Consider the following 12,170-nt stretch of genomic DNA (forward strand, 5'->3'; position numbering starts at 1 on the left):
GCGGTATGTTGGAGTTATGAGCATATTTAATCTGTGGCTTTGGTGCCATCAAGTGTTTGTTTACCACGCCTCCCCCCTCTCTTCGAACTGTAACGCCACCAGGGCAATATGTGTATATACAAATAAATAAAAAGCTATGTAGCTCATCTCAAATTAAGGTAAAATTTTATATCTTTAAGATACAGAATCAATCAACCACCCCTCAGTTCTCTCTCTTACTAATATAGACGTTTTTGCCGCTTACACTTTTTACTTGGAATTATCTGCAGGCGAAGACAGAGACAATGTGCCGCCTAGAGCGGTTCGTGTTGCTGTCGGCGCTGGTACTCGTCAGCGGTGCTGGCCTCTGCGTCACCGTGGATGCGGTGGACAATCAAGAGCTCTTCGTGGTCAACTCGGAGGGTGCCTTGGGGCAGTACTCTGCCGGCGACAAGGTGACCGCGGTGCTCGAGTGGAAATACAGCAGATTTGCATATCGAGAATCACAAACCTAACAATAAGTGCAAGACATCCAGTCGCGCCTCTGTTATGAAGGATTGTAAAAAAGCAGTAGAGTAATAATTAAACTGACACGAAGGTTATCACTTTAAACGATAGACTCTGCGACATGTATTAGTGGTGTTGAATAAGAGAATTGATTAGCGATTGAGGCTCAACCAAGTTGCAATGCCAAAAACCAATGCCGTTTCAGTCAGACACTGCTCAGGAAAAAAGAAAGTGGCAGAGATTTAACTTAGCTAACCCCAGTAGCCGCGCGTGTGTTTAGCTTGGTTGGCTCATGATTTTGCTTTACTGAGTGGTCGGTACATCTCGCGACGGTGTTAAACTAGGATTAAGCTCTGACCAAGGTTGAGCTGATCTGATCTGTTCATGCCGCAGATGGAAGTTGTTGACGACCAAGATGTGCAGTGCACAGGGCGAGTGTGTGTTGCTCTTTAAAACAAGGCGTGATCGGGCGCGGCGAAAGCAGTGCCCTCGTGCATTAGCCAGTGAAGCTGATCTTTTCGCGCCGCTACGGATTCAACCCCCCCCCCCCCTCTCGACGATATTTGTTTTATTTTTGAATGGGCTGTTGCTATCCTAGGCTTTGCCATGGTCACCTTCAAGGTCAAGCTTCACACAAACACGGTGGGCAGGTCAGACCTCATGAAGTGTTGCTGTCATACAAAAACGAGCCAGAGAATGTAGTGGTGTGGGAGCGTGGGCGGGAATCTTAAGGCCGATGATCGATGTGCTGAGTTATGTGTTCGGCGTACAATGTAAGGTTTTCGGTACAATGAGCTATTGAAAAACGTTTTTAAAAGGCAGATGCTAGCATTGCGCCAGCAATGGTAATAAACTGACAGATTGCTTTCTACTTTCAAAGATGACGCACTGATGTATGAATATGTCTAGTGACTGAACCTGTCGGTTCAAGTATGAGGCAGGTATGAGGGAAACATGGACTGATTTATTGGCAGTAGTGTCAGTTCGATCCGCTGCGTTGAGCCAGCCAGAACAGACTCGCGCGAAGCTGGAGCGCGAGGAGGGGGCCCAACCAGGGTGCTCCTCCGTGTCCTCTTTATCTGCGGTCGCTGCCGTATGTGCTGCATGAGACTGGTGCTGCTGCTGGAGCAGCCCCTCCCCCTCCCCCCCTCACCCCCCCCCCCCCGCTAGTGAAGGAGCGCGGTGGAGTTGCGAGCTGGAACGAGACATCTCTCTCTTGTAGGGGAGCACTGGAAGATGGCGTAGGTGAGGAGCCGGCCGTTTGGGGCAGAGAAACCGCACTGGAAGGTGCACTGAGGAGAAAGTCCTCTATAAAGCCTGCCTTCAGGCGGTCGATTGAAATGGAGTGAGACCGTCAGTGAATGACCACGATAAAAATCTTTGATTGTTATTCTAAAAAAATTAACGGGCCATTGTAGGCACGCTGAAGCGGTTTGCGGACGGAGCCTCGCCGGACGAAAGCGTTAGTGCGAGCCGCAAGCTCTGGAGGAACGTGCGAAGATGGACGAGTCTGGTGTCGAGGTGCAGAAGGTCGGAGATTGCCACAAAATCTCGCAGCTTCGTCAAGTAATCAGTAGGATCGGGGCTCGGAGTCGAAAGAGTGATGTAAAAAAATTCACCAGGAAGATGCAGGGGCGATCCGCAGACAAGTTTTGCCGGAGTGCAGGGGAGATATTGTTTCAAAGTAGCCCTGTGGCTGAGCAGAATAACTGGTAGAGATACAGTCCAGTGAGTAATATCCGGTTGTGCTTCATCGACAAATGGAATCATTTAATCCTTTCCTTGGCGATGGAATGGTAAGCGGCAGTGCGAATTAGAGAAGTTTCAAGCAGAGTCACAACGTTCTTGAAACGGAAGATTGAAACTGGGGGCCACGATCGGCGATCACAGTCGAGGGAACCCCGTATCGTTACACTCAGCCGCCGACGAATGTTCTGGCGATGATGTCACTTGTGGCATTCGACATGGAGAGAGCTTCGGGCCAGCGAGTGAAAGGATCGATATACGTAGGTAGATGGAATATGAAGCAGAAGGTGCCCAAGAGCCCATGATATCGATGTGTACGTTTGTCACAAAGTTCATGCCTGCCCTGTCCAGCTTTGACCTTTGTTTCCCAGAAACAAGTCGCGGAGCGGCGTCGACGACTTTTTCCCCCCTCCCCCGCGGGGGAACGGCATTCTCACCATAGCGCTGGAGGGGTCACTCAAAACTACTCCCCCCCTCCCCTCCTAGCATTGTTGCCATACAGGTGGCAGGCACTTGCACGTGTTGGGTACAGCAGAAGCGGATTGAATGCCCCGGGACTGTTCGCGGCCCCCAATGACTCCTCGTGGGATTAAGGCATTGTATCGAATTTTTTCGATATTCCTTCATGTGTTCTTTTTTTCTTTTTGAGAGCTGCATTCCCCTGTGCGTGGCTCCTGAAGAGTCTTTTTTCCTGTGTTTTTTTTTTCATTCTTTGCCATGCGAAGAGGGCGACGGGAACGCCGCGCGCGAGCTGTTGGTCTAGAGATTTCGGTGCGTGCGGTCGTGAGTGAGGTCAGCCAGGGAAGTGGTCGGCAAGGAGCCTAGGCGGAGATCAGACGCGTAGGGCGCGGCGACGGTGGTCCCAAAGACGCGAGGCCCAAGTTCGCCCGTATCCGCAAGCCCCCATCAGCCCCGCGACGATCAACCGCAGCCCGACGCTCCCTGCGACCGGACCTTGCCACTCCGCAGCTAAGCCATCGTTTCTCACCACTCACCACTCATCGTTTCTCACCAACTCTTTTATCTTTGCATTTTTGCTTTCTGTTTTTCTCGTTGTAATCCTTTGTACTGTATTTCCGTCTCGCAACATTTTTGTATAGCAATCGCCCTGATGTTTCTTTCTTTGTGTTAATGGTTGTGTTAACGCGTTCAGTTGGTGCTTGTGTTATTTGCGTCACGTCTGTGTACGGCGCTACCTTGTCGGGCATATTGTAATACTTGGTTGTTGTTTGCCTAATTAAATTAATTCGCTGCGGAACTTGTCTACGCCTCATGCCTCCGGTCAACGACTAATCAGGCGTGGCCCCTATCGCCGGTCAGCAGTCGAATCACAATCTTTCGCACGCGGGGTGGAGAAGTTTGTCACTCCTCCCCCTCCGAACTTACGGATAGTGCAGTGGTGGGCAGGTTGGCCCGATTAATTGTAACTTCGGCGCCAACCAACACCACAGCCGCCCACGATATCTTGACAACGTTGTCGAAACGTGCTGGTGGTGGACGTGCCAAGCCGAAAGAAGTCGTGTGTCGTAATGCTTTAGATTGCTGACAGGCAAGGTAGGAACGGTACCAGGAGCGCACGTTTTCGTTGATATAAGGCCAGAATTAACGTTGCGTGATGAGATGCTGCGTTGCATGAATTCCAGGATGGGACAGATCGTGGAGGGCGTTGAAAACAAAGTGGCGAAACGCAGAGGGGGCCAATGGGCGGAGAGTTCCTTTCGCAGTATCGCAAATGGTGGGGAGGGGGGGAGCGCGAATGAACTTCGCGGAGAGCCAGTGATATTGGGGCCTTGAGGGGGTCCTCGATATCCGCACCCTGGTGCTGTGCTGTGGGGAGGGTAGCGAAGGCGAGGTTGGTATACGAGGCGACATGGGTTAGGGAAGCGGTGACCCGTGACAGTGCTTTCTTGGAATGGCGTTGCGCACACGACAAGACTTACACAGGAAAGAGCAGATGACATATAGAGCGCGTCAGACAGATAGTGTGCCAGCTGGGGCACTGGAGATTGGCAAGGCCTTTCACATGGCTGATGTCTGTCATGAATTCCGCCACGTATGATAGATGATGAATTTCGCATGGCGAGAACGCTCCCTGGCTTGATGGCAAAAGCCAGTGGTTTATGGCCGGCGACAATGTGGAACTGCCGACCTTCGAGGAGGTGCTTAAAATTCCGAACGGGCATGTAGATGGCTAAAAGCTCACGACCGAAAGTAATGTAGCGGCTTTCATCAGCAGAGAACTTGCGGGAGAAAAAGGATAGAGAGCGCCAGGCACCAGCCACCAGCTGATGAAGCATAGCTCTAACGCCGGTGTCGGAAATGTCGGTTGTGAGGCGTAGACGTGCATCATAACGCGCATGGGCCAGGAGAGCGAATCTGATAGCTTCGGTTTTGCGTCTTCGAAAGAATGTAGGGCGGTGAGAGACCATGTAAGTGTGTGAGTGTGCTTGTTTGCCTTGAAGCGTGTCCCTCAAGTGAGGTATAAAGCGGAGGTATGAAGGCCAAGAAATTCGTGGAGTCTGTCGATTCAAGGCTGCGGAACTTCTTGAATAGCCTTAACTTTGGATGCAAGAGGACGGATACCCGAAAGGTCGACATGGTGGCCGAGGAACTCAAGCGCCGACTTGCCGAAGTTACATTTGACTCTGTTAATGACGCTGGGAAGACGCTGGGAAAGGTGCCAGAGGAGTTGCAAGTGCTGCTGAGCAGCACTTGCAGCACACCGCTGAATACGTGGAGGTCATCTCTTTAAGCCATGCAGAAGGGTAGAACCCGAATCATGGTGTCCAGAAAGCGTTTAAACGTTTGTCCACAGCTACGGAGGCCGAAGGACATGCGGTGCATTCAAAGGCGGATGGTTGTAATAATGCCAGTTTTTGATAAAGTGGCTGGTCTTATGGGAATTTGGTGGTATGCCTTGACCAGTTAAATATCGGAGAAAACTGTCGTGCCATGCAGCGATGACCAAGTGTAGATGTGACGTCTATGGGCTAAAGGTGGGTCGTATAATGCCAAGCTCAAGAATGTGCTCGACCTCGTTGCGGGCAATCTGGAATCGTTCTGGAGCAAGGCGGCAGGGTCGAGCGTGTATACGTGGGCAAGTGGTCACAATGTGATGAGCGAGCTGGTGCTTGACGGGCGGTAATTTCGATGGCCGGAGCAGAGACGGGTGTTCGTCCAGGAGGTTCTCAATGGCCAACTGGGGTGTGCTGGCCATAACGGCAAGCGGTGTTCGAATAGAGAGGCTTTGAGCAGTGAGGTTCGTTGTGGTGTATACATGACGCTTGTTGTGCTCTTTGACAAGCAAGTTATAGAAGCGCAGGCAGGAAAATCAGCTCCTACGATCGGGTAGCACACGTCTGCGACTAGGAAACCCATCAAATTACACGTCGGAGACCCAAATGTAATGTGGAAGCATGCTCTGTGTACTTAGCAATAGGATATTAACGGTTTTAACCTCTGGGCTGGAGCACCGAGGGGGTGATGATGTAAGGGGGCGCGGGAGGACGCTCTGCTCTGCGCAAGCGTAGACAAGAAAATAGAGGCTAGAGGTGTGATCACGAATGAAGAATAAGCGGCTTGTCTCTGTGCCGACACCACAAGCCGCCGCTTCTAGTGGTGCCCGTAGGATTTTCCCTGGAAACGCAAGGGTGGAGCACACCGACGTGCCTCTTCCCCGAAGGAGCGGTGGTACCAGCACTTGCCGTCTTGAGCAGGTTGTTTGGGCTACACCGATCAGGTGACGTCCGGCAGCGAGAAGGACAGCGACCATGGGCAATGGACAGTGTGGTGACCTGGTGAGATAGACGGGTAAGCTGGACGCAGAACTGGCCGCCGAGGCGCTAGAGGTCATAGAGGGAAGAAGTGATGGCGAGGTGTGAGGTAGCGAGACAGCGCCGAGAGAAGCGCGAAAACAGGATTAGTGCACGACTGAATCCGCAAGCACGGTGAGCTGTCCAATAGGTATACCGTGGGTGAGCACGAGTAGCATGAGGACTGACGATGGCAAGCGCTGAAGGAACAGCTTAAGCAAGAATTATTCGACGAAGGAGGCAGCCTTTTCGCCTAGGAGCTGCTGGGGCCGCCGCAGCAACTGTGTAGTTTTGCGGTCCCCTATTTCTTCGAAAAAGATTATGTTTTGCAGGCGGCTGTACTCTAAAGCGGTTGTTCGAAGGATGACCGCAGCAGCCAACACGTCAAAGTGCCTCGAGGCGGGTGGCATAATGAGAAGATCGCGTACCTTGTCAGCAATGTAAACTGGGAGTGCTGAAGCTGCGTTATGAAACTTCTTCGTCTCGGAGGTGATGTGGACAATAGTGAACTGGCTGCTTATTGAGTGAGCCGCAGGTTAGGATAGGCAGCCCAGAACAGGGGTAGGCGAAGGGACAGCGTAGAACTGTCGCAAGAAAGGCTGTCACCGGAAGAAGCAGAGGCGTTGCCGTCGGCATTGGCCATGCTGCGTGCGCGTGTTCTAGCTGACCTCCGAAGTCACAAGTTTGTCGCGTCGACAAGTATGACGCGGGATGAGGCAAACATCGACTTATTTATTGGTAGTAGTGCCAGAGTTTTATGCGCTGCCTTCGGCCAGCCGTAACAGTGTCGCGGGAGGCTCCAGCGCGATGAGGGGGCACAACCAGGATGCTCCTTGGTGTCGTCTTCATCTGCGCGGGCTGCCATATGTACTGCGTGAGACATATGCTGCTGCTACTACAGACCTAGCAGCTGTGAACCGTTGGCAGGCAGAGAAAAAAGTGTGTTATCAGACAAGGGGCTGCTTATATAAGGACAGGTACAAGCATGAGCACTTCGTACCGTGAGGGCACGTGTTAACATGACAGTGCGCATACTTACATCTTCCTTCTTTTCGAAGAGAAAAACAGGGCGAAAAATTTTACAAATTCACATGACAGGGACCTAATGCTGTGGTCTCTCTGGCAGGGGGTAGCATTGTGGCGGTCTACGCAGACGGTCACTTCTACGAAGGATGGCCTCAGGTTGTAGCTCCGCCATGTGGTCAGGCTGGGATACCGACTCCGCAGAAACTGTCCCTTCAGTGTCCGACGTAGGTTGCATTTCTTTGGAACTGAGATGCTGCCTGTTGCGCCGCAGCTCTTGTCCGTTGTCTGTAAGTAGGGTGTACGACCGAGGTGTGCCTGCAGGGCCTACAACCACAGCTGGCGACCAGGTTCTGCGTTTGGTGTCGTACACTGATAATGGAGACCCGCTGCGAAGATGTGGTAGACGCTTGGCCGTCCGGTTATAGAACATCCGCTGCTTCTCTCTTATTTCCTGGAGGCGATTGCGAACGGATTGTGGTGGCACAGTCTGCGGCTCGAGGTGCTGGGGGAGAACCGGCAACTGCGTCCTTGTTAGGTGGCCCATCAACCTTTGAACGGGCGACTTTAGTTGCTCGTCCCTTGGCATGTTTCGCCACTCCAGCAGGGCGCTGTAAAATTCGAGGGTTGCGAAAGGACACTTCGCTAGCAGTTTTTTCGCCTCCAGCGCTGCACGCTCCGCCATGCCGTTACCTCGAGGATAGTACGGGCTTGAAGTTAGGTGGGCAATTTCGAGCTGTGGAGCAAAAGAGCGGAAGCACGCACTGTTGAAAGGTGGGCCATTATCACTGCACAGCTTTGCCGGGATTCCATGAGTCGCGAAGACGAGCATGCACGCATGGTTGTTTATCGCTGTCAACGTTGTCTGACGTAGCTTTTGAACCTCGAAAAAAACGAGTAGAAATCCACGAGCGTTAGGCAGGACTGGTCATCGTGGTGGAAAATGTCAAGCCCGACTGCTTGCCATGGCAGGCCTAGTATCTCGTGGCTCAGCATAGGCAGTCTAGTGTTACTGCGCTTGTACTTTTCGCACGCTGCACATGACGTAGCTAGAGCTGAGATGTCTGCGTTCATGCCGGGCCAGAACATTACTTCTCTGGCTCTCATGTTCATTTGGACTTCGCCTCCATGCGCGGCGTGTAGCAAGCGCAGAATTTCCGGTCGCTTGGCAGGAGGAACGACTATTTTGTTCGTTCTGAGTAGCAGGCCTTCCTCAACATGCAGCTCGTTGCGACGACACCAGTATAGACGCCGGGCATGCGACACATGGTTCTTCGTTTCCGGCCACTGTGTGCTCGAGTAAGGGCGCAGTTCAGCCATACTAGAGTCTTTGTTAGTTTCGTGCCGAATACTCTTGAGCTGCTGATCTGACAGAGGAAGCGAAGAAATAACGCTGACTTGAAATTGTTCTGTCTCGTCAGTTAGTTCCGTAGCACTCGGGACGCGAGAAAGCGCATCAGCTAGAAACAACTCCTTTCCTGGTTTGAACGTCACCGTGATATGGAATCTTTGCAAAACAAGCCTCATGCGCTGCAATCGTAGCTGGCATTCACAATGTGGCTTTTTGAATATAGATTCCAGAAGCCTGTGATCCGACGCGACGGTAACCTCTGACTGCCCGAAGATCTAATCATGAAATTTTGTGCAACCATGAACAATTGCCAATGTTTCCTTCTCGACTTGCACGTAGCGCTGCTGTGCTTCTGTTAGCGAACGGGATGAGTAGGCAACTGGCTGCCCGTCCTGTAGAAGAACGGCTCCTACTCCATGCTGACTGGCGTCTACTGACAAGGTGAATGGTTTTCCTTGGTTAAAACAGGCAAGGACTGGCGCTTTGTGAGGTTCGCTCGAAGCTGACGAAAGCTGCTATCTTGCTGGTATGTACAGACCCACGCGACGTCCTTTTTCAACAACTCGCGAAGCGGCGCTGACAACGTGGGTATGTTAGGGACAAACCGCGCCACGAAGTTGATCATGCCGAGGAAAACTTGGAGTTCCTTACGATTTTGTGGTGGCGGAACTTGCACGATGTCTTCGACTCTGCTGGGGTCCAGGCACAGCTCCTCTGGAGTCAGAATGTGGCCCATGTAGCGGACTCTGGGATGGAGGAAATTGCACTTGTTCTTAATGAGCTTCAGATTGTGTTGTCTACACCGGGACAGCAAAGCTACTAAATTTTTGTCGTGCTGCTCTCGCGACTGTCCCCTAACCAATATGTCATCCATAACGACGGCAATGCCCCTCAAGCCCTCTTGTACCTGGTGCATTACCCGCTGAAAAATTTCCGGCACGAAAACGATGCCGAACGGCATGCGCAGGAATCTGTATCGCCCGTACGGCGTGCTCGTAGTGCATAAGCGGGAGCTCGGCTCGTACAACTTAATCTGCCAGAATCCTGACGGTGCATCCAGAATAGAAAGAATTTCGCTCCATGCAGCCGCGGTAGGATATCTTCTAACCTCGGCATGTGGTAGTGCCCTCTCAGAAGTGCCTAATTTAAGTCAGATGGGTCCAAGCATATGAGTACTTTTTCTTTCTTTACTACCGCAACCATGTGGCTAGACCAGGAAGCCGGTTATGTTACCTTAGCAACGACGCCGTCGTGCTCCATCCGGTCCAGCTCAGCTCGGGCGCGCTTCTGAAAGGTGATGGCGATTCGTCGTGCTGGCTTGACGACGCCTCGAGCTTCAGGTGCCAGCTCCATGTGGTAGGCTACGTCTTTGATTTCTCCCAGCCCCTGGAAAACATCTCCAAATCTTTCTACTTTTTCCTTAGTTTCCAAAGTGTCCACAGTGTTTATGCGGCCAATCAGGAACTGCTTGTTTCACGATAAAGAATAGCGCCGTGGTAGACTGAGCTGCACTGGCGACCTGAAGCTCAATCTTCGTTGTCGCTTTTTCTATGTGCCCGAGAAACGACCATAGCGTAGAGCAGCAGTCTTGTGCTGGCTTCGTAGTTATGTTTCTGAGTGTCGCTTCGGGCATGACGCAAAAGTTGGCTCCCGTATCAATTTTGCAGCGTATGGCGGAACCTGCGATGTCGACAGTTGCTGACCAGCGGTCGTGGCCGTCAATTGCATTGACTTCCAGGGTTTGAAGGAAATAGCCGTCGTTCTCTGCCATTTCGACCTGTTTTATCTTGCATGCTTGGCCCCTCGGTCTCGCTTCTGGTTGACGGCAGCCACGAGCGAAGTGGTTTCGGGCCGCCACACTTGTCACAGCACTTCCCTTGCGCAGGGCACTTTGCTTTTCCGTGTTCTGTGAAGCAGCAGTTTGGGCAATTTCCGAGGCTAACTTTCGATTTCACAGCATGCACGGTGGCCTCATCTGTAGCGCTTACTTCTGCCTCCCTGATCTCGTTAAAGTGCTCCTTCGCTTGTTCCCTTGCTCGGCATATTTCCACTGTTTTGGCATACGACGGATTTTCAGACTGAAGTTTCTGCTGCAGGTCCTTGTCTCCAACTCCTAGAATAATTCGACTGCGCAGTAGTCTGTCCTCTAGCTCTCCGAATTCACACAAGCGAGCAAGAGTTCGGATATCGATTAGCCACTCGTTAAAAGATTCGCCCTCACGTTGATCTTGGGAGCGGAAACGAAACTCGTTGAACGTTAGATTCTTCGCTGGTTTGTAGTGGCTCTCGAATTTTTCAATCAGCTTATCGAGGTCTTGCTTTTCGTCCTCATTTACGAATTTGATGGTATAGAACACCCGCCTTGCTTCACTAATTGTCACAAGAAGTGTTGCTGCCTGAACTTCTTTAGGCTGCTTCCTTAGTCCGGTCGCCGTAGAAAACAGAGTAAACTCAGTTTTCCAGATGATCCAGTTCTGGTAAGCGTCACCCGTACTTTCCAGTGGCTTTGGCGGTGGAAGAACCGTCGACGCCAAACTTCTTTCTTGGGAGTGCACTAGGGGTGCAGCTGGACGAAGGGGCGGGGACGAGAAGCGGTGAACGCGGCTTGCGAAACGCGTCGCCGCCCCACTTCTGACACTATGTGAACGGTCGGCAGGCATGGAACAAAGTGTGTTTATTATCAGACAAGGGGCTGCTTATATAAGAACAGGTACAAGCATGAGCATGCGCACTTCGTACCGTAAGGGCACGTGTTATCATGACAGTGGGCATATTCACAGCAGCAAGGTTTTGAAGCCGCCCGAGGTTGTTTCTAAAGGTTTTTTGGTGAGAATCCTAGATGGGTGGCGGAGTTTTGAGCTTTTGTCTCATGTTAACTTATATGGCAATAACTTATATGACAATAGCGCGTGAGGCGTTTTAAGGAATCATGTCCTTGTTTTAGTTTATAAAATGTTGGCACCATGTGCGTCCTAAGAGATATTCGAAGTGGTATGCAGAGTTTTGTAAACAATTGCACAGATTGTACTGGTCTTGATCGATCATATATGTAGAACGAAATGGTCTAAGATTTCGAGTAAACGACAGGAGCTTACAATAATTATAGTTAAGGGTGAATAACCATTAATCACATCCTTCTTGCACACCATTATGATTATTCTGAAGGACATTTTGGTTAGAAAAAGTTTTCATGCAGTCTTCAGCAAGACGCGGATCGAGGAAGATACATGCAAAGATAATTCTTTAATATTTGTTAAGAAAAGAAGGCACAATGGAGACGCTTGTCATAGTCCTAAGGTAGTGATACACGAACGATGGGCTAGAAGACTGACTACAAAATTAGCGCAGATTGTCTGCTTTCAATAAAAAATCATTCCTGCTATTTTGCAATAAGAGGGTGTGAATGTAGAAGGAAAGTTTGAGCAAGAAGTGCCGGTGAGCCACTTTATCAAATTCTTTAGTTTAATCTTACAAACCAGCCTGAGAGTAGAGGCTGCAATCAAGATTTTCATGCAGGTCATGAGGACAAAATGCCAACTGTGTTTCAGGTCAAAATACTTTTCGACAGCCATGCTGCGAATGCTGAAAAAGTTCGTAGCATCTAAACAGGTAATTATCTCCGACTATATGACGTACTTGACAGTTTTGGATGGCAGGCTTGCTCTTAAAAAATGATAAAGTAATCTCATTCCTTTACAAAGCAAACGAACCCTATACGAAAAGCTGCGAGCGTAGGCGTTTGCAATATTTGA

The 12,170-nt window shown here is 50.8% G+C and overlaps 2 protein-coding genes across 2 annotated transcripts in view; one reads left to right on the plus strand and one right to left on the minus strand.

The window, feature by feature from the left end:
• Positions 1-284: 284 nt before the first annotated feature.
• Positions 285-12,170, plus strand: part of LOC144108767 (uncharacterized) — a 65,048-nt gene continuing 53,162 nt past the window's right edge. Inside the window, exon 1 of the mRNA XM_077641937.1 lies at positions 285-434. Coding sequence (XP_077498063.1) covers positions 285-434 — 150 coding nt within the window. The remainder of the gene's footprint in view (positions 435-12,170) is intronic.
• On the minus strand, positions 7,147-7,899 carry LOC144107287 (uncharacterized). Its single transcript, XM_077640289.1, has one exon. The coding sequence runs from the start codon at positions 7,897-7,899 to the stop codon at positions 7,147-7,149; it is 753 nt and encodes a 250-aa protein (XP_077496415.1).

This window comes from Amblyomma americanum, chromosome 10, assembly GCF_052857255.1.
Source record: "Amblyomma americanum isolate KBUSLIRL-KWMA chromosome 10, ASM5285725v1, whole genome shotgun sequence".
Lineage (NCBI taxonomy): Eukaryota > Metazoa > Arthropoda > Arachnida > Ixodida > Ixodidae > Amblyomma > Amblyomma americanum.